The sequence below is a fragment of the Microtus pennsylvanicus genome, chromosome 2, assembly GCF_037038515.1.
Source record: "Microtus pennsylvanicus isolate mMicPen1 chromosome 2, mMicPen1.hap1, whole genome shotgun sequence".
In the NCBI taxonomy this organism is placed as follows: domain Eukaryota; kingdom Metazoa; phylum Chordata; class Mammalia; order Rodentia; family Cricetidae; genus Microtus; species Microtus pennsylvanicus.
Genome location: NC_134580.1, coordinates 2,465,564 through 2,487,752, shown reverse-complemented (window position 1 = coordinate 2,487,752; position 22,189 = coordinate 2,465,564). Strand labels below are relative to the sequence as shown.

Here is a 22,189-nt window from a genome sequence, read left to right as displayed (position 1 = left end):
CGCTCAGTAGCTCTTGTCACCACCTCATGAAAAGCCAGCATCGCCATCAGGGCTGAAGCCCGAGATGGCCCCTTAGATGGCAACCCTTGGGCCTCCAGGAGACCTTAGCTTCCTCTGGCAGCCCCAGCTGTGCACCACCCCCCCCCCAACACCTGACAAAGGTCCTTTGCTGGGACGTGGAGCGGGAAGCACGGTTGTTGGAAAGGCCTCGGCACAGGGGCACTCCCCAGGCGCCTTGGAACAAAACTATTTAGTTCCTTTGTGAACTGGAAACAGGACCACTGTTATCAACTTATTAAAGTTGGAGCACTGTAATAGCTCTTGCTGATTTTAGCAATGGTTAAGTGTGTGTTAAACACATGTTACATTTTATGAGGAAACATTATAAGAGTACTATCACACATGATTTTGTTTTTTATAAGGTGGATGTTTATGTCTGCTTCTGTCCAGAGCCCTGGGGCTTTGTCTGTTCTTTGTCACATGCTGGGCCACTGGTCCCTGTACACAGTGTGGTGTATATGGCCTGACTTCTTCCTGCCAGGCCAGTGCCTCCCCTGCCTCTATTGCTGTTATGCTGTGGTTGACTCAATAAACGTTATCATTGCAGGTGATAGTGTGGACCTGTCATTTTTGAGAGACTGCTCTCCTGGAGTCTGTTGCATCCAGGGTGAGGCATAATGTTCCTCCTGGCTATGGCCAGTGCCTGTAAGCATGGCCCGGTTCCTCAGAGCTCCCCTAGGGCCCACGGGATGGGTTCCTGCAGCTTAGGTCTCTAGCAGCCCAGAGGTGAAGAGGTTGGGCCTGTTCCTGGTGCTGGGGTGGGCGTCTCCTAGTGAGCAGCAGGAGAGGGGTCTGTTGGGAACTGGCCAATCTAGGTAGTGAGTAGCTTTTGACCTTTGTTTGTGAGCGCACATCCCTGGGTACTGGAGGTGGGTGTTCCAGTCCTTCCCGGGACAGAACATGTTACCTGAGTCTGGGTCACTCTCTGATCATAGAGCTGGAGTCATCCATGCCCATGGGCAGCTGTCAGCTGCTGCTGCAGACTCCTACTGCGGAGTCGTAAAGGACCCTTGAAGCAGTTACATACTGCATCTGGGATAGAGAACATTGGTTTCTGACACACAGGAAGTGCTGGTAGTGACCCAGGGCCCTGAAGTCCTACCTCCATACACTCAAGATGAACTCCTGCACTGGAGAGAGTCGGGTATGTCACCTCTACTATCCACTAGCCCTGTGTACCTGGTGACAGGGAAAGAATTTCTGCTAAGGGGTACCCCATTGCCATCTCTCTGCAGGAGCCAGAATCAGCACCTCCCAGGCCCCTTCAGCAGTTATGGCACAGTGAAGGACATGCGGCTCACACACATGGGACCCTCTAGTCCAGGCTGGGACCATCAAGGACAATCTCTAAAGTCATATGTGTGCAGTGACTCAGAGGGACCAGAGCCCCAAGTCTCCTGTCACTTCCATAGCTTCATATCTGTGTCTTAGCACACTGGGGTAACAGGCATATACTAGTACTCCTGGCTGAGGAAGGAGTTTGCTTTTTTTTTTCTCTGTGCGAATGGTGGGACCCAAGGCCTCGTTGCTAAGCCGCATACTCAGCCATCAAATGACATTTCAGCGTGATTTAAGTTGGAGTTTGCTGAAAACTAACCATATTAAGCATCTTTGTTCTATCTGTGTGTGCTTTGCCTGCATGTTTATGTATTCACCATGTGTGTGCAGGTGCCTGAAAAGGCCAGAAGAGGGCATTAGATCCCCTGGAGCTGGATTTACAGACTGAGCCACGACATGGAAGTGGGAACCAAACCTGGGAACTGCAACAGAAGCAGTGCTCTTAAGCACAGAGCCACATCCGCAGCCCTGTTAAACGTCTTTGCATCTAAGTAGCTTCACTGGTAAGGTACCTTTTACTCAGTTTTCAGCTGGACTCTTCATCTTGTTAATTTGTAGATGTTCATTACATATTGGAGATTTAAATTTAAAAAAAAACTGTCAGAGCTAGTGTTTCCCCCACTCATGTTTTCTATTTATTTATTTTACGGAACTTGAAACAGGGCCTTGCTCCAGTTAGCCTCAGACTCACCATGATCCTCCTGCCTCAGCCTCAGAAAAACTGGGATCACAGTATGAGCCACTGTGCCCGGCTTTTTTCTGTTTTGTTTTCCATTTTAATACTGTATTTCGATGGAGTCTAATCAGCCAGTTTTCTTTCAGGTGGAGCGTTTCTCACATGCTCTTGGAAGCAGTCTTGCAGCAAAGCTGCCCAGTCCTTTCCTGTCCTTGTCTTCAGAGCTTCCAGGTCCACACTGGGTCAGGGGAGTGCCCTGACATCCACCCCAGACAGTGCAGCAGGGGCTGCACTCCCTCCCCACACCTCGGTGCTTCGGCCTGTGCACTCCTCCCCGACCAGTGGCTTCCTTGTTCCTGTGCAGTCACCCAGAACCTGCAGTCTGTCTTTCTGGCCTGCTTACCTGTCGATGACAGATGGCATCACTGTTTTCTTAATCGCTGCCATTTGTGGGGATGCTTTAAAAATCATGTCCTGGGGACTTGAATCTCTGATCTTTTAAAAAACGTTTCTCAGCATTTCTTCATGTGACGTAATCCCCAGCTGGCCTGGAATTCATGAGTCAGTCACTCAGGAGAGAGCAGCTTTCCAGTGTTAAACTTGGCAGTTCATGAGCGCAGTATGTCTTCTGAGATTTTTATACTTGCTGTCCAGAGTGTCTTGAGATTTCAGGGTACCAATCTTTCTACGCCATGCCGCTCTACACTGCGGCAGTACAGCCTGAATGTCTCCAGTTTTCTGCTGCAATGTTGTGTCCTAGCCCTACATCCATTTACTGTTTTATAATCCTCTGGTTTACATGGACAGTGATGTCTGCAAGCTGACAGCCACTAGTCTTTCTTAGACGTTGTTGTTTTACAATTTTTATTATTTCATGTGGATGGGTGTTTTGCCTGTTTGAACCTCTGTGCATCATATGCCTGCATGGTGCCCAAAGAGGCCAGAAGAGGGCATCAAATTCCTGGAACTGGAGTTACAGCCAGTTGTGAGCTGCCACGTGGGTGGTAGGAACTGAACCTAGATCCTCTGAAAGAGCAGCCAGTGCTTTTAACCACTGAGCCGTTTTTTTTTTTTTTTTGGGGGGGGAGGCAGTCTCAAATTATAGCTTCAGGTTGATTTCAAGCTCCTGCCAATCCTCCTGTCTCCGCCTCCCAAATGCCAGGATTATAAACATGGTCCACAACACCTTCCAGTCTAGTCTTTTTTTTTTAATATTTATTTATTTATTTATTATGTATACAATATTCTTTCTACGTGGATGCCTGCAGGCCAGAAGAGGGCACCAGACCTCATTACAGATGGTTGTGAGCCACCATGTGGTTGCTGGGAATTGAACTCAGGACCTTTGGAAGAGCAGGCCATGCTCTTAACCGCTGAGCCATCTCTCCAGCCCCCAGTCTAGTCTTTATGTGCTTTCTGTTCCTTCCCAGTGCAATAGCTGACCCTCATGCAGCGTTGCCTAGGAGAGGAGAGAGCAAAGCCCCTGCCTGTTCCTCATCTTGGGGAAAACAGCGACTCTTCACCATTATTGGTCATGTGTGTATCCAGTAGGTGCTCTGTCTGAGGAAACGCCCCCTCCCCCTTGGTCATGTGTGCATCCAGTAGGTGCTCTATCTGTCTGAGGAAACACCCTCTCCCCCTTGGTCATGTGTGCATCCAGTAGGTGCTCTGTCTGTCTGAGGAAACGCCCCCCCTCAAGCTTGCAGACACTTTAAAACACCATGACGAGGGGGCTGAGGGTGTAGCTGAGTTGCTGTAGACAGAGCTTTCCTGCCACGAATGTAGCTCTGGACTCCAACTCCAGCACCACATAAACCAGCGAAGTGGCTTCTAATTAAAGTCTGTGATCAGAGCGTGCCCTGTAGATTCAAACCTTTCTTAACTCTTTGTGGTAAGAGAGCATGAGGGCTTCAGACCTTCCCTAACTGTATTGTCCAGTATCTGCTGCAGCTCCCTGAGTTTCCCCTCTGCACTGCTGCTGTTGGAGCTCCTACACCCTCGCGGGTTCCACTCACCACCGAAACAAAGATGCCACAGCCTCCATCTCCAGTCTGGGCGTTGTCCACTTGTTAGTCTTTTTTCATGTCTCTATTAACATAGCCAATCTTACTAAGTCTTATGACTTATGTCCTTTTTATAGGCTGTGGATAACCTTGAGGTCCCAACCCCTGCCTTCACTTCCTGAATCCTGAGGTCAGGGGTCAGTTTCAGTGTTCAGTACTGTAGCCAGGACACCCTGATTCTGGGGAGTGAGGGGGGCACTTTGTTGTGCTTCTGGTCATTCAGGTGTTATGACCAGACACAAGGGTGGGCCTAGAGCTGGCAAGCACCAGCCAGAGCATGCTCAGTAAGCGGCAGCCATGTGAGTGTCCATGGCCACTGTAACAAGTGGTCACAGCCAGAGGACTGAGACAACAGAAACCGCTTGCCCATAGTTCTGCATAAGTCTAGAATCAAGGCGCAGCACGGCCGCAGTCCCTCTAAAGCTCCAGCAGACACCTTCCTGCCTCTTCCCACTTGGGTGGCTCCAAGTATCTCCCAGCCTTCAGCTGTCCTTCCTCCCTTTGCCCTATCTTCACATGACCCCCGTGCAGGTGTCTCTGCCTCAGGACATGGCCAGGAACCACATTCAAAAGCCCCAACAGCACATCTACAAAGACTCCTTCCACATAAGGCTGCATACATGGGTTCAGAGGGTTAGGGGGTAGACAGAGCTATTGGAGGGCCACCATCCAACCCTCTGCAGTAGCTTGCACATCTTCTCTTGCTCTTTCTTGATGTTCTCAAGAGAGCCCAGCTCACAGCCCAGGAGGACGTACCTGCTGAGCAGTTCCTGGGTGCCCAGCCATGTGCTGTGTCTTTAACATGACCTTGCCTGTCTCCATACCAGCCCTGCCCAAAGGATCCAGTACTGCTGTACAATGTTATGGTCTCTTGGCCAGGTTCCCAGCAAGCCCGAGTCATCCTGGCTGATCAGCCTTGCCCATGATCCAGGCTGCCCCTCTTAACACACAAACCCAAAGCTTCCTCAGCCTGATGCATGCCTGGGTCACAACACAACATGGAGGAGCCCCATGGCCAAAGGAACCATTTGTGTTCAAGGCACAGAAGAAACCAAAGGCATCAAAGTGCACTTTTCTATCTCAATAATCCCTCACAAGGCTCTTACACAAATACAGAGCCATGTGCTCACTCCAAGCCCCATTGGTGCCAGTGTCCCATCACTGTTGAAGCTTCTCCTCTTGATGTAAATGACTGTCCCCTAAAGCCTCTGGCTCTTTGTGCCAGTCATTTGTTCCTTGTGAGACCTTAGAAATTGTTTCCACTTGATTGGTACTCAGAATGAATGGAGATATTAAAAACAGTTTCCCGTGTCTGCCAGGTGCGGTTGGCATGCCTGCCACTCCAGCGCTTGGGTAACTGAGGATGGAGGTTGGGGCCATCCTGGGCTACAGAATTAGACCTTGTCTCAAAAGTGAAAATGATCCCCTTCAAGACAGCTACCAAGATGCCAGGGCATGGCTCAGTGCTAGAACCCTTGTCTGGCAAGAAGAGACCTGCTTCCACAGGCCCTGCAAAGAAGAAAAGGAAAACAGCCTTCCAGTTTCGAGACCAGCTCACAGCAGCCGAATCAAACAAGCAGCATTTATTAACAAAAAGGATTTATTATATTAATCCACACATTGTAAACACCTGGTCACACATGGACTGGCATTAAATAACTTAGAATCCATTTATGATGGACTTTTACACCAGGCTTCCTGTATTTACAAAGACTGGCTGAGCCTGTGCCCTTGACTGCTGGCCACATTGTCTTTCTGGACATCTGGAGCACCCCCTCGGGGAGCAGACTCTAGAGAGGGGTGTGGCTCCGAGGCATCCTCTGTACAATGTTCATGGGAGCCACGCCTCAAGGGAAGCAGCAGTTGGTGGCACAGACCCTCCAAGCTTGGACCCACATCTCCACTCGCAAAAGCTCAAGTATCTCTGGACGCTGGTCTGCAGAGACAGACACAGACCATTGGCAGCCCTTTAGTGACTGCCTCTAACGGGCACACATGGAGTCCTGAAACACCGAGTTGGGATCCAGAGGGCTCCAAGCAGAGCTCACAAGAGGATACACGGGGGACAGGTCTTGTCCTCTCTGGGCCCAGCATCCACACAGAACACTTCCAGAATGAAACTGGAGCGGTGTGATAAACACGCAGAGGCCTCTGAGCAGACGGCGATCTGTGGTTCAGGAGAGAGGCTCTGTGTGCACGTGCAGGAGACACACAAAATGCAAGTGCATCGTGAGCCAGTGAGGCAGCTACACACGCGTGCGCTTCTGGGATGTGCTTCCTGCCTGCAATTATTTGTTTCTTCTTCGTTAAAACTTTAATACAAAGACCGAGCCACTTCCTGGGGCAGGCCTCGGTCACCTGCTCTAAAGGAAGGACAGCCTGGCTAGCTCAAGCAGGTTCTGTCAGTGTTCACCTCAAATACTCAGGAACCTCTCTGGAAGCAGGAAGTCAATGGAACCTGGAAGGCGCTGTGCCCGACTGCCACACACCAGGCCCAGCCACGCCGCTGAAGCCCAAGTGTTGGCAGAGTAAACAGATGAAGAGCCAGCGAGGAGAGGCCAGGCATGAGGACTGGAGGTCACGGGTGGTACAGCTAAATTGGCAGCTGTGGTGCTGGCTCCCAGTTGTGGATTCTGGAAGATTCTAGGTAATATGAGGTAACTTCACAGTGGAGGTTATCAGCAGTAAGATGTAGCTGCTCACCCAAGGTAGCAGTTGGAAGCGAAGGCCCTTGGGAGTAGACGATGAGCCCCAACTGGCCGTGGACGCAACTGTGTGTTGGGAGGTGCCCTCTCACAAGGCACGGAGGTCTCATTCCACTTTCCAGATGGCGATCTTGCCCTCCTCGCGGCCTGCTCCACTCAGCACATAGCGGTCCTCGGCTGAGCACAGGGTCTTCACAGTGTCAGCGTGTGCCACCAGCTCCTTCTCCACTGTCATCTTCTCCACGTCCATCACAAAGATTTTCCCTCTGGGTCTTCCCTGTGACAGCCCCCTGCCACCCACCCAGATCTGTAGGGAAGAAACAGGGGTACTCCTTGAAGCTGAGTGCTCAGATGCCCCCCAAACTCATGTCCTTCCTGCTGGCCAGGAGGCTGGGCTACCTGGTGGACCTAGGACAGACCTTCAGGGCTGAAATCCAGGGACAATGCGCTCATAGCTAACGCTGCCTCCTGAACTTGAGACCTGCTGAGGTCAGCCTCCAGTAGAATTGTGGGAGGACTGCTTGTGTGGCTGTCTGACCTCAAGGTCACACACTGGAGACTGCTGACTCACCAGTTAAGCTTCTGTGAAATGGGGCCACACCCTGTGGTATTTCCTTGCCACGTGTTAGGCAGGGCTGGGACCTGTCACCTCTTTTTTTTTTTTTTTTGTTCCAGTTTCTCCCTTTGGGGTTGAGACTGTCTACTCTTGGCCTGTTCCACTACTATATTTTACAGAGGCGGGGGCCCCAGGATAGACCCCATTCATATCCTTATTGCTACAATTGGAATGAGTGTTCTCCAGTACCCCAGGTTTGAGGTCGGTGAAGGTGCCCTAGAGGGGACTGTAGGATCCCAGTCCCTTCCTGCTGTTTGCTTCCTAGCCAGGACCTCAGCAGTCTCTTCCCACAGGCAGTCACCACAGTGTTCCTCACCAGAAGCCCCAAAGCCGCTGGCCAGGAACTAGAAACACCAAGACGGCTACAGAAACCTTCTTGAGCTCTTTCCGCATGCCTTTACTGCCTAGTCAGTGACAGAGCAGGCTAGAACTTTGGATGTGGAAAAGCTGTAAACCGGATAGACTACCATGTTGTGTAGCATCTCCCAGAAACTCACACACTTTCAGAATGGGAAGGGGTTTGAAGATAGAGTCCTAGGTGAGATGTGGTCAGGCTTCAGCAAACTGGGCCCTTAGGAGACACAGAGGCTGCCCTGGGAGGACTAAGCCAGATGGAAGAGGTGCGGCCACGAGCCAGGATGATCACGCTTGGCCTCAACACCAGAAGCTGTGTGAAAGGCAGGTCTCCACTGAGAAGTGGCTACCCTGCCAACTCCTGGGACTGGCACTGACTCGGCCTTCAGCTCTGGTGGGAAGGAAGGCTGTCCGTCATTCCCCAGACTGAGGGCTATAAAGCCCGGGCCCATGACAGCCTGTCTTTTTCCCCCTAAGGAAGGAAGGAGGAGCCTGAGGGGATGTTCTCAGGTGGCTGGACACCGTCACCTCACCTGCCTCTTCACTCGGATCATACAGCTAATCTCGGTGCAGTCTGGCACAGGGGTCTTCCGCGGAGGCTGGCCCAGGTCCTTCATGCTCCAGACATACAGATCACTGCACCCCGCGCCGGCCACCCACAGCTGCTCCTTCTGGGATAGAAATCACCGTGGGACAATGGCACTGTGACCAAGACAGCCCAAGCCTGGACTTCAGCACACAGGCCTGGAGTACCTCAGGCAGAAGCTGGAAAGCCAGCAAGGGGACGGAAGCCTGGTCGGAGTTCTTGATCTTCAGCTCATGACGATGGAAACCCTGCATTGTCACCACCACAATGCTGCGGCCTGTACCTGTGGGAGAAAGGACCATGAGAAGGGATGGGCAGAGCATGCTCAAGACACAAGGAGCAAAGGGTTAGAAGGAGAGACAGACGGAGCACATAGGAGATGCAGGAGTACTGCCACCTGGGACTCCCTAGGCACGTACTGACTGCCCAGCTGGGGTCTTTCCTTGCGACCGCCATGAGACCGGTTTCACAGTTCCTACAAGACGCTCTAACATCTACCAGACAGGGTACCTCCCATTCCGTGACTGTCACTTCATGGTGATCAGGAGCCCAAGCCCAGTCCTGGGAGATGCTCTCAAGCATAGCAAGCAAGAAACCTGGGTGCCAGGACTCACCAGGAATGATAACGCATCCTGGCAAAATAAGTTTTCTTAATTTCCTGGAAGGCCTGCTGACTGCCCAGTGATGTGAGACCACGCGGGGCCACCCTTAAGAGCACCCAGGCGAGAGGGAAGCTGAGAAGAGAGCAGAGAAGATGGAGCTGGATTAAAGTACTCAGTAAGGACAGCAGCAGGCAGGCAAGGAGGGACGAGAGAGCAGGCCAGCAGTCTATGTGTGGTGACACTCCTGTGACCCCAGCGCTGGAGCTGGAGGCAGGAGGATCACAAGTGTAAGATGAGCCACAGCTACCTAGAGAATGTGAGGCCAGCGTGATCTATGTGGGACCCTGGGAGAACAGATGGAGATAGAAACAGGAGGAAGAGACAGAGCAAGGAAGAGCACGCAGAAAGGGTACCATTGGGGAGCCCTCATATCTGTTTGCAGGGGGGTCTCCCACTACAGGCAACGCCTATACCCCAGGATGTTCTGAAACAGCCTAGAACCCACCCCTCCCATCACCCCTTGGCAAACTGTCTGACTAAGCTCTAGACACGGGTTCCAGGGATGGGCTAGGAATATTACAAGTGGCAGTCGCTCAGCCCAGCCAGGCTTGCCCTCAGAGGCAAGTGTGCCACACACGCAGAAGATGTTGCAAAGGGCAACCCGGGGTCCCTGGGCCAGGCTAACCTCCCCCATCCCCCACCCCCACCCCAGCCATAAGCAGGTTACCAAGAAGGAGCTAGGAAGTGGCAGGCACATAGCAGGATGGCAGCCAGCCACCAGCCTGTAGGGAATGGAGAGAAAACCTGGAGAGTGGCAAACCAAGCTACTAGGGCAGCACGATTGCTTAGGAGAGGAGGAACCATTGAAAATCAAAGCTGGAAACGTATACAATGAAGGGAAGGGGGCTCAACCCAGAGCAGGATCAGGGCATCATGCTCACTGGCTGACGGCCTGAAAACTTACAACACCACAGGCGGTCACCATGCAGGCTGATGGACATGAGGTCACCGTATGGCAGCTGGAACCGGCTGGTCACTCGCAATGTGCTGACATTCCATGCCAGGACTGTCCCGTCCAGGCTACAGGAGTAGACCTCACTGAGGGATGGAACATACACGTATGTATTGAAGAGGCCAGGTGGCACCGGGCACCATTGACAACGGAGATAATGATAAACCAGTGTGACACAGCAGGAACAGAACAGGGTCTGGGATGTCGGGCTCCCCATTCTAAGCCACTGTGAGCTCGATGGGGTCTCAGAGCAGAACCCCAGTGTCACCATTCACTGCACCGGGTCCTAAGCAGGGCTGTCCAACTCAGAGGGACTAGGGAGGGCAGGCTCATCAGGACCCAAGGGGTGGCCATCCATGGTAGCAGTTGGGTGTGCAGTGGCCAGTACTACCCGTGACTCCTGCACTGCCCCAGTTCCTGTCATCCTCACGAAAGCACTAAACGTCCAACCTGGGAGAAGAGAAGCACCTCTGGCACTGTTTGAGGGAACAGGGGCTGGCTAGGGGGTGGCATGGAAGACAGGCTAGGCAGACATTGCCAGAACCAGGGCTGCCCCACACAGCTAAAGACCCTGCCTTGCTCTGTCTCCCCTGGAGATTGCTCTGTCAGGTCTGACCTAGCTGCAAGGTACTCTTTTATTTTGGTGGTGGTGGGGGGTTCGTGACAGGATTTCTCTGTGTAGCTTTGGAGTCTGTTCCAGAACTTGCTCTGTAGACCAAGCTGGCCTCAAACTCACAGAGATCCACCTACATCTGCCTCCTGAGTGCTGGGATTAAAGACGCGTGCCACCACCTCCCGGCAGCAGTTGGCATTCTTAGGAAAGTAAAGACAGTATGACACAAGCTGGTATCATGGGTTGCGCTGTGTCCCTGAGAAATGACACAGTGGAATTCTGTACCCAGCACCTCAGAATATGAGCTGATTTGGAAGTGGAGTCTGCAGAGACCTGTAGCCGAGTTGACATACCATCATTACAGTAGGCAGTGGCCCAGTAGCACTGATGTCTTTACAAATGGGAAACCTGAGCCCAGAGATGGCCACACATGTGGAAGACTGTGATAAGATAGGTTGAATAATGCATCTACGAGCCAGGAGGTACCCAGGCAACCGTCATATCTGGGGAAGCAAGATGAAGCTTCCCACCCCACTGCTGCATCTTTCCGTCAGGGTGGTTTAGGGAGACTGTCCATCCGGATGTGACATGGACAAGTGAGCCAGTAAGCAGGTGGCCTTGAGGTGGGGACCTCCCTGGGCTTTCCCAAACCTGCCTCTGGATGCCGGTTCCTCTGGTGGGTGAGAGGGCCATGCCCTAGCTCCCACCAATGTCCTGGGCAGCATCTCTACCCTCCTCCTTGTACCTCGCACTGGCTAGAATAATCAGAGTTTTCTGGGTTAAATATCTCCCATGGTGGCTTGGCCTTAGAATTGGGGGTCAAAGAGTCAGGAACCCCTGGGTAAAAGGAGGTTTCTCTGTGACGGGAGAACTCTTGCCTGTTCACCCTCTGGTGAAGCCAGCCCAAAGCTGTCTGCCACGCATGCCTTTGGCAGGGAGGGTGAAGCCCCTTGAAGCAGTCTGGACGGGTTTGAAAATGAAGGTGAACAGGGCTCCAGACCCCCCGCCCCCAGGACACGTGCAACACTAGCTACAGATTTAGCAGGGGGAAGTGCCCCCATCAGCCTGCAGACAGCTGGCCTTCTGGTGACTCTCGGGGCCTGAGGGAGCCATGTCCCACAGTGGCATTTTAGAGATAGTCTCTCCTACAAAGCCAGATTTCTGATGTCTGGAAAACGAGAAAACCAGCCACAACCAGCACTTCTTGGGCGCAACCCTTTCCAGTTTTGGCCAAAAGCATAGGCTGGTCTAAGTAATCTTGGCTGTGAGGCCGAGAGCTGGTGGTCACCATGCTGGTTTTGTCGTCTCAAAGACTCCTTTCTCTTTGCCCACAAGCAGAAGCAGAACACACATGTCTCCTGCAGACTCTCCTTCCCTGGCAAAGCCCAGGACCCCTTACCTTCCACACCCCTAGGAGCCAAGCTCTTCCCTTCCCTACCCCCCAGCGGGCCCTGGTACCTGGGTTTCTTCCCATCGTGCACCACCAAGCCCGTGACTGCTGCACGGTGGTCCGTGAGCTGTTTGTTGCAGGACATGCTGTGCACGTTGATGATGTAGATGACGGAGTCCTCGGAGCCCACCCACACCTGGCTGTGCTCTGCCATCACCATACAGTTCTAAAGGGAGCCAAGACAGAAGGGTGGGGTGAGCCGCGTAGACCAGGTTCACGATCTGCGCTTACTAGCCCCAAGTCACAGCGAATGAACACTGATCCTGTAAAGATGCCTTATTGAGAACACAGACATATAAAGCATGGCAGAAAATACAGGAGGGACAGGATAGTGGTCCACGGTGTGAGCTGCAAGGAGCAGCAGTAACTGCACTGCCTCGGCAAACACACACCGGCACCGAGAGCAATGATCTGGGGGTAAAGACAAGTTTTAGCAGGTGGCTGGATTTGCAGTAATGAAGATGGATAGCAGGAATGGCCAATCGAGCCGTCAGGGCCTCTGCAGATGGCGTGTTGTCAGGGGTTCTTCGTGATGCCAGGGACACGCAGTCTGGTGAATCACTTAGAGCATCACACTGGATTAAGGGCGCTGCACTCACCACTTTGGAGGCACCCACTTTAAAGCGATGCTGGTGGATGGTCCAGGAGGAAGCATCAAACACGACCACTTTGCCTTCATTCAGGGCACACCACAACTTGGGGTGTGCATCTTCAACCTTCTCTGCAGGGTCAAGGCGCCCTGAAGAGGAAAGTAGCCCCGAAACTTTTCAGTCAGATTGGTAACAGTGGGAGGGGCCGCCTCCTACCACTCGGCTGTCCTGCAGACAGCCACAGAATGCCAGTGCAGCGCCAAGTGCAGGGGTGTGGAGATGGCAGAGTGCCATCCTCCCTGGAGAGTCTGGGGTCTTGTGAGCTCCTGGAAGGGACAGTCCGGACTGTGTAGAGTGGGGATGTCCTGTCGCACCAGGGACCCACAGGTAAGCAGGCAGCATGAGGGTGGCTGGTGAGGAAGGGGTCAACTGGAGAAACCAAGATACAGTGTGCCCACCGATTTCCACACCTACCCACAGCGTGGAGCAGGGGTACCTTTGATTCAGGTTGTCACCCACAGTTACTGGTTGGTATCTATCCTTATTTAGTGTTTTTAAGATGGAGTTTCATGTAGCTCAGACTGGCCTTGAACTTGTAGTTTTCCTCCTGCCTCATCCTCCTGAATGCTGATATTAGAGATACATACCAGCACATCCAGCCTGGCATAAACTGTAATTCATTTGAGCCCTCTGGGGGATGTTTCTCTTTGTTGAGATGAGGGCTTGCTATGTTCCCCAGGCTAGTGTTGTCCTACCCCAGCTTCTTGTGCAGCTAGGACTACAGGTCAATGTCACTGTGTCCAGCTTGACTCCAGAGTGTGGCTCTACTGGCATTACCCTAACTGGTCACGAGGCCGATGGTGTCAGAGCTGGGATGGCCTCTTTCATGAGGTATGTGTCTCTTGGCAATACTGGAATACCTGGTTCTCCCTCGGGGAGTTGTGCTCTGAATGGCTGGATGGGAGCCCCTCATGATGTCATCATGCCAGAAACACACTTGCCAGCACAGTCTCTGAGCTCCCACTGATTAGTGTATGTGTGTGTGTGTAGCACACTTAAGTGCAAGTTCAGGGACTACTTTGGGGAGTCAGTTTCTCCTTCCACTATGTGGGTTCCAGGGATCAAACTCAGGTTCTCAGGGTTGTTGGCAGCAAACACCCTTACCCACTTAGCCACCTTACCAGCCCAGAAACCCTTAATGTAGTCAAATGCATGAGTCCTTTGGTGATCAGGTATTCGGGACTGGCCTGGTCATGCCTGTGCTGCTGGGTGTGCTGGTCCACTAGCCTGTAAGTGCCTTTTATCATCTCGACTTCCGTCCACGTGGGACTGATGTGGTGACTGACTGAAGTGGGCAGGGCTCCAGCTTCCAGTACGGAGCTAGGCTGTCCTACTACCCCACGGTTATACAACCTTATTCACCATCAGCAGCCTCCTCAACCAAAGATAAGAGCTGAGGACACACAATACCTGAATTGTCACATACTGCAGAGGGCAGGGAATGAGTATTCTGGGTCCCTAACTATGTTGTTACCCAAGTATAGGGTGCCACAAGGCCAAGTGGGCAGAGTGGTCAAGACAGCTTTGCCCCGTGGCTCAGGATTCTTTCCTACAGTCAAAAATAAACCACCCCCCTTCTCCTAGCACAGGGTGTTCCCTTCATTGTTGCCAGGGTGACTTCCAACCCAGATCTAAGTTCATCACAACCAGGAGCAGTGAGAGGTTACCTTACCTGGTGTATACAGCAAGACGTCAACAGCTTGGGGAGCAGTCTCTCCTGCTGAAGGGTTAATCTTGTGTTTTAGGGTCTCCGAGGTTGTCTTTGGGACTGCCGTGGGTGCTGAAACACAAGCACTTTGGGTTACCAGACTCAGAAAGTAGGACAGCAGTGCGTGTAACTCACAAGCTCTCCCGTTAGGTTAAAAACCACATGCGGCCTGAAGGGGGCACTCTTGAAAATCAGCGTTAGGGATAATACCATCCTGATGGGGAGCCGGGCCAAGAAGGCCGCTGCTATGCATGCTCTCCTGGTTGAACGGAACGCCATTGTGTACATGTCACATTTTCTTTTAACATTTTGTGTGTGAGGCGCACACCATAGAACAATGTGGAGATCAGGAAACAATAGGAGTCAGTCTCTCCTTCAACCATGTCGTCAGGCTTGTCAACACGTGCCTTTACATAGTGAGCCATCTTTCCAGCCCTGGGTCACATCTTCCTTACCCATTCGTCTGTCTGGCTCCATTTCTAAGACTCTGCATCTGATGCCAGGATAAACATGGGTGACCCTTGCATCTCTTCCTGCACAATCCAACTCTTGTTCCTAGGCGATGCAAAAACCACCTTCCCTGGGGGTTTCTGGGACTACCTGCCAGGGTGAGGGACTCTCCGGCTAACCCCCTGAGTTACCTCCTAGCCTCCCGCCCCCATGAGTCACCTGCACTGCAGTGGGGATGATGCCTTGGGGACTTGCTGATGGCTTTTCCCCACACCCTCCCTTTCTCATTAACCCACACATCTGATACGATTGCTATTGTCCTCATTTTTTTCAAAACAACAGCTCTGAGCTCCAGCAGTGCAGGATGCGAGGAAGGGACCCTCTGCCACTGCTGCCTAGGGCTCTCCTTTCGTTTTGTGTATTTTTAAACCCTTCCCTCACATGTGCTCCCAGTGCTTCTGCATCAAGCTTGTCATGTCTCGAGTCTTCACTTTGCTAAGCCACGCACTAGAAGGTATTTCTGGATTTCTTTTCTTTTTTTTTTAATAAGATTTATTTATTATGTACACAGTGTTCAGCCTCCATGCTTGCAGGCCAGAAGAGGGCACCAGATCTCATTACAGATGGTTGTAAGCCACCATGTGGTTGCTGGGAATTGAACTCAGGACCTCCGGTAGAGCAAACCAGGGCTAGGAGCTCAGCGTGCTGTGACCGGAGCTCAGATGGCCTCTCCTGGGCCATAGGGAACAAGGTGATGATGACAGAGCGTGTGCTGGGTGTTCCCATGGCAACTCTGTAAACTGTTTACAGAGGAGCTAGAAAGCCGTTCCATAAACTGCTGGAAGCGAGAAGGCCTGCGTTTAGAGTTATATAAACAGCTGAAGTGCACTGTTTATTTGATTTTATTCCCATCTGAGGAAAAGAGCAGTTCTGTCGAGACCCAGGACCGGCAGACAGAGCTCCTGGAGGGCTCCGTGGGTCTCCAGGCAACGTGGAGCACCTGAGCCTCCTGGCTGCTGTCCCAGATCAGGCAGGAGCGGGTTCTATGGCCAGGAAGTGTCAGGGCCACACAGACAGTGACAGATGTTACCAAGGGCAAGATGAAGATATGCCAAGGTGAGTAAGCACACAGCCTGGGGTGTTTTCTAATTCCTGCACAGCTATTTTTAAAACCTGACTCCACACCCAGGAGCGATGACAGGAACCTGCGCAGGCATTCACAGCCGCCTTCGTCAGGCAGAAGGCAGTGAACTTCAGTGTCCACTACAGGAGACGAGATATAGGAAATGCATTGCTCTCAGGCGGCACAACTAGAGCCATTAGAGGAAGGACTGGGAGACGGCTCGGTGCGTTCCGTGCTTGCTGTACAAGAATGAGGACCCATGGAACGCGGGGTGCAAGTGTGTGCCTCTGCAATCCCAGTATTCCTATGGACAGACAGAGGGCAATGACAGGAGACCCTCCCCCCAACATACAGCTAGTCTAACATACACAGCAGCAAACAACAAAAATGAGATGACCCCCACACACACCTGAAGCAAAGTGGAAGGTGGGGACCAACACCTGAGGCTGTCCTCCAACCTGCGTACACACCCCGTGGCATTCACACACACACACACACTCACACACAAACACAGATGTAGAAGCGTACCACACACACCATACAAAATACAGTTTTCCATCAAGGAGTGAAGTGGCGGCACAAGCTGGCTCATGAAGGAACCGAGACACTGGACTGGGCGAAAGGATGGAGCCAGGAGGGCTCCCAAGTGTGGGAAACACCCAGGACAGATGAGATCACAGAGAGAGTCAACAAATGGCCCCACCGGGAGCCCAGAGATGATGCTAAGCAAGTGTGGGAATTCCTCCTGCAGAGTGGGTCTCACAGCCATCACAAGGATGTGCAAATGCCCTAAACTTAGTAAGCCACATGTTAAAGGGGTCCAGGAGGCGAGGGACATCCAGTGTCAATAGGACCTGAATGGTTTCTGCATCCATCTGTGTCCCGAGCTGAACTTCTATTGTTTACCTTCACACACTCTCCATGGCCTCGATAGGTTTCCTGTCTACAGGTCTCAAAGCAGGAAGCTGCAGGACATTTAAAATGGAAACAAAGCAAAAGCTCAGAAGGCGCGAGACATCTTCTTAACCCACTGGTCCTAGACTTGAAATACGGACCTCTGTATGGCTTCAGAATGGGAGAGCCAAACGGAAATGAGCAGGAAAGATGCTGGAGATTTCTGTCCCAGGAAACTGGCCACAGTAAAGATAAAGAGATGCTGGGCACCAAGGCACAGTAATGCCAGCACCTGGGAGGTGGAGGCAGGAGGATCAGAGTTTAAAGTCATCTTCAGGTACAGAGACAGGTCAAGACCAGCCTGAGCTACAGGAGACTGGTGCTTAGTCCATCTGTCAGCAGACCAACCAGGTGCAAAGAAGCCATGGATGTCCGACACATCCCCAACATTGACCAGAAAGGCTATCAGTTACTCAGCAGCCTTCCAGACATTTCTCGTCTGCTGAGCAGGACAGGAAACTCTGCAGTTGGTCAGGACATGCAGTTTATGTGTAAAATGGAACACCACCCAGGACAGAAACAAGGAGCCAGTGTGTGACAGGGAGGAGCCACATGGTCCAGGGTTCAGTGACAATGAAAGTCATCATGTGATTTAAAAAAAATCCTAAAAACATCTATAATCCTAATACTCCCTGGAGCAGGAGGATTGTAAGTTCAAGGCCTGCCTGGGCTATATACTGAGTTCCAGGGTAGCCTATGCTAGAATGCTCCCCTGTCTCACACAAACAATAAAAAAGCAAACAAGGTAACAACAGTGACACTCAAAACAAATCAGGGCAGGTGAGATTGCTTAGTGTTTAGGCACTGTGCCCCCAAATTGATAATGAGTTCAATCCTGGAGACCCACACTGTGGAAGGAAGAAAAATGACTCTGACCTTCACACACATCATGTGGCATGTGTGTCCACACACACATCTCACACACACACACAACAGAGACAAGAAACACCCTCCAAATCAACAAAATATAGCTGGGTGTGTAATGCCAGCGCGCAGGAGACGGAGGCAAGAGGACCATGAGTTGCGTTCAGGTGGTCTACACAGCAAGACCCTATCCACCCGCCCCCCAAAGTAAGCAAAAACAGAAGAGAGAGCAAGAAAGTTTGGTGGGTTCTAACGGATAGAGCCAGCCAGAAGAAGAGCCCAAGGCAAACGCTTAGACAGCCAAAGGCATGGCCTTGCACGCGCGTGGAACTCACTTTCGTTCTTCATCTTGTCAAAGTAGGCCAGCTTGGAGGCAGCATGTATGGCGCTGGACGATTGCAGTGTGCCAACTACGGCATCCATGAGCAAGACGTTGGTCAGTGCTTGCTGGACGTACTGTGGGTCCTAGGGCAGAAGCGGGCATGTGTCAGCCCCGTCCACTCACTGGAGGGTGAGTGGGTGAGGAGCTGAGATTTGGGGTCGCGTCATCTTTTGCTCGGAGTTACAATAAACCCTGATTGTTGACTCCGGGAGCCAGCACATTTTCTTCTCTAAATGGGGCCGGCAGGACCTCATGCCTCCTCACCCCTGCCCCAACCACACTAAGACAGCAGCGCTGTTACTGTACCCAGTGACAGGTGGGGGAACAGTCTTGCCATGGGCTTTTGCCGTTGCATAGCTAATCTGCATAGCACAGCGGGTGTAGAACCAAAAGGCTGGGCCAGAGATCATGGAACACAGAACCTTAGGGAGGTCAGAGTTCACTCCTACTCCATGACAGAGATAACCCATCACAAGTGGGGGCCCTACCCATGCCACCAGCCAGCCTGTTCCTTCTAAGACATTTCTGGTGACTAGTGGCTACAAGTCTCCACATACCCTTATGACCAGTTCCTCTGTGTGAGTCCTCTGATGATGGCCTTAGTTCATTGTTTTGATTAGGTTATGTAATTGTTCAAGACATGATCTTGCTCTATAGTCCAGGCTGGCCTCAAACTCCAGGTCTTCCTAGCTTAGCCTCCTGAGTACTGGGATAATGGACACATGTTCCCATACCTGGCTTGCTTGACACATGTTTTCTTGGCATTTAGACAATGCACACACCCCCAACCCTCCCCACCATTCACTGGGAAGACATCAGAACGGAGGGTGCACAAAGGGAAACTGAGTCAATGTGGGCTGCAACCTTCATGGGCTCCTCCTCACTCCAACCTCAAAGGCCACGTGGCCTCAAGTGAGGTCACAGAGCCACAGCTGCTTCTGTGTCCCCTCAGATAGTAGAACTCCCCTGCCCAGTGGTGCCAGGCCTGAGCTGCGAGCTCTCGGTGCCCCCTGCAGGACCTGGTACCACCCGTGCCCACAGGACCACCCCCACCTCAGACCTTGTGGTCGTCTGCCAGCTTCTTCCCGGCCCACATCTCCTTCACCATCAGGTGCCACAGGTCACATTCGGACTTCAGGTTAGCCTCGAAGACTTCCTTCTTGGCCACCGTCTTGATCTTTAAGGTGGGTATCTTCAGGAGGAGAAAGGCCACTGTGGTGTTTTTGACTTCCTGTGGGAGGACGAGAACATGACGTCACAGAGAAGCCTGGGTTGGTAGAAGGAGGGAAAGAGCAGCCTCAAGGCATGGAGGGCAAGTTTGGCCATGATGTTGGGCACGTGGGCACCTTACAGCCCTTTGCTTTCCCAGAGGACTTCTGGAGCGAGCCAGCTGCAGGCCTTGTGGGCATCCCAGTGGTCACTGGTCTTGGCCCTTCTTCCTGCTGTAGTTGAGAACACATGACACCCCCACCCCACCTCTCCTAGGCCTCAAGTGTGGGATGGTAATTGTTAAATATAAGGTACGAAATAAGACCGTCAGGGTCCCAGTTCAGACCTGGTTTTTTTCTTGCCGTTTTTCTTTGTTTTTGATGGTGGTAGTTTGGTTTGGTTTTTTTAAGGCAGTTTCTCGGACCTGGAACTCGCTCCATTGACCAGACTGGCCTTGAACTCAGGAATCCGCGCACCTCACCTGGGATTAAAGGTGTGCACTGCCACCACCCAACTCTCTCTCTTTTTTTTTTTTCCTTGAGACAGGGTCTCACTCTGCTGCCCACACTAGCCTAGAACTTGCGGAACTCCTGCCTCTGAGTCCTGAGTGCTGGGATTAATGACACACACCAGTACACCTGACTCAGACCTCCTCCTCTGGAGTAATGTAACATGGCCAGGCGTGGTAGCATATGCCTTTCATCCCAATACTCCAAGGCAGATCCAGGTAGTTCTCTGTGAGCAATACACAGTCCAGGACAGCCAAGGTTACACAGAGACACCTGCTCTCAAAAAACCAACCAACCAGGTTATAGAGATGACTCAGAGGTTAAGAGCACTTAACTTAGGTCCTAGGACTTACCACAGGGCAGGGAACCCTGACTGCTCTTTGGACTGGAGAGGGAGGGGGAAAGGAGTGGGGGGAGGGGGAGAAGGGTGGGAGGAGGGGGAGAAGGGTGGGAGGAGGGGGAGGGAAATGGGAGGCTGGGAGGAGGTGGAAACTTGTTTTTTTTTTCCTCCTTTTCTCAAAAAAAAAAAAAGCACTTAACTTCCAGGTCTTGAGTTCAATTTCCAGCAACCACATGGTGGTTCTGGTGCCTTCTTCTGGTGTGCAGGCAAACATGCAGGCAGTACACTGTGATGTAATAAATAAATCTTAAAAAAAAAAAAAGCTGGGCGGTGGTGGCACACTCCTTTTATCCCAGCACTCAGGAGGCAGAGGCAGGCAGATCTTTGTGGGTTCAAGGCCAGCCTGGCCTACAAAGTGAGTTCTAGGACAGGCTCTAAAGCTACACAGAGAAACCCTGTCTCAGAAAACAAAAAAACAAATAAAATAAAATGTGCCCAGGTGTGTGGTAGAATATGCCTATAATCCCAACATTCAGGTGGCTGAGACAGGAAGATTGCAAGTTTATAGTCAGCCTGAGCTATATAGCAAGACCCTATCTCAAAAAGCAAATAAACTATGAAAACTAATAAGAAGCATGTGCCCAGAAACCCCAGTAGGCACTGTGAGACACACCATGGGGACAGCAGGGACTGGGAAACAGCGGCTACCAGTGGTCAGCATGTAGCCGTCTCGCTGAGAGGAATTCATTCCTAACCTCCCGTCTTTGGGAGACAGTCATAGCCAGCCTTACCTTGCCCCTCTATACATGGTCACTGCAGTGGAATCGGGTGAGGAAATACCGCCCCAGGGGCACCACCTCACCCTTACTTGAGAGCTGATCAAGCTGGGGTACAGGAAGGCACACGGTGCTGAAGGTAACCGGAGGCACACAGCCTGGGGAATGGCTGCATCCTGCGCCTGGCATCATGGCAGCCTCACCTCTATGTTCCTGAAAGTGGCAATCTCCACGTAGCCCGGCCGCCCTTCGGGGAGCAGGAACAGGCGTTTCTGGGTCATGGCGATCTTGCCAACACCACGGTTGGTCTTCACGGAGCTTGACAGCTTGTACACGCACTCGTTCTTATCCAGATGGTCCATCAGCAGTGCAGGCAGGCTGACCTCTTGTGCCTCTGCTTCCGTCTCCTTCCAGCAGGTGTAGAAGTCTCTGAATGTTTCAGGGTCGATCTGTTTTTCATGTCCTGGATTTAACAAGAAAGAGTTCATTGAGCCTCATGCCTCAAGCATGCACTACCCAAGTCAGGCAGCAGGTGGCACCAGTGCCCAGGACTCTGAAACCTTTGCCTGCCCCAGCTTGTGGGGCAGATTTAGGTAGAGGCCATCTGTCCTTCTAGCCCACAGAGGGATGGCCATCTGACCTACCACAGGCAGTCACAGTAACTGCAACAAGAACACTTTTTTTTGAGACAGAGTTGTTCTGTTTCTGAGGCTGGTCTGGAACTCACTGGGCACCCGTACTGCTCCTGCCGTCTTTCTCCACATGCTGAGATTCTAGGCGCGCTTTGCTATGCCTGGCATATAAGGCGCTTTCTTCTGGGGTACAGCTGTTGCCCGCACTTACCTTCTGAGACTTGCTGGCTCAAGCTCTTCGCTCTCCCCATCTCCCTCGGCCTTGTCCTGCCTGGCTCAAGTGTCCAGAGCCTGTTGCTCTGTGCCCTCTACTGTGCCTCGGGCCCTCCGTCCTGCACAGACGCACAGACCGCACTCCTCACTTGCTGCGTTACCTCCCCAGCTGCTGGGCTGCTTTGCTCGGCCCCCACAATTGCTTCAAATGGACCTTCCTGCTCCTCACCTAGACATTTCCACTGTATCAGAACTCTCATTTCCTGAGACTGCCCCCTCTTTTCTTTCACGCCCCATTCTGCAG

The 22,189-nt window shown here is 52.1% G+C and overlaps 1 protein-coding gene across 3 annotated transcripts in view; it reads right to left on the bottom strand.

Moving 5' to 3' along the window:
• Positions 1 to 5,719: 5,719 nt before the first annotated feature.
• The window catches only part of Dennd3 (DENN domain containing 3), a 55,564-nt gene continuing 39,094 nt past the window's right edge, over positions 5,720 to 22,189 (bottom strand). Inside the window, exons 14-24 of one of the 3 annotated variants that reach the window (XM_075959491.1) lie at positions 21,244 to 21,503; positions 19,267 to 19,437; positions 18,160 to 18,289; positions 14,398 to 14,505; positions 12,675 to 12,814; positions 12,084 to 12,241; positions 9,965 to 10,098; positions 8,566 to 8,681; positions 8,346 to 8,483; positions 6,640 to 7,149; positions 5,720 to 6,605 (exon numbers count right to left, since the gene is read on the bottom strand). In XM_075959491.1, coding sequence (XP_075815606.1) covers positions 6,949 to 7,149; positions 8,346 to 8,483; positions 8,566 to 8,681; positions 9,965 to 10,098; positions 12,084 to 12,241; positions 12,675 to 12,814; positions 14,398 to 14,505; positions 18,160 to 18,289; positions 19,267 to 19,437; positions 21,244 to 21,503 — 1,556 coding nt within the window. In that variant the 3' untranslated portion in view covers positions 5,720 to 6,605; positions 6,640 to 6,948. Of the gene's footprint in view, positions 7,150 to 8,345; positions 8,484 to 8,565; positions 8,682 to 9,012; positions 9,133 to 9,964; positions 10,099 to 12,083; positions 12,242 to 12,674; positions 12,815 to 14,397; positions 14,506 to 18,159; positions 18,290 to 19,266; positions 19,438 to 21,243; positions 21,504 to 22,189 lie in introns of those variants that run through there. The other 2 variants (XM_075959492.1, XM_075959493.1) reach the window with 2 other exon arrangements.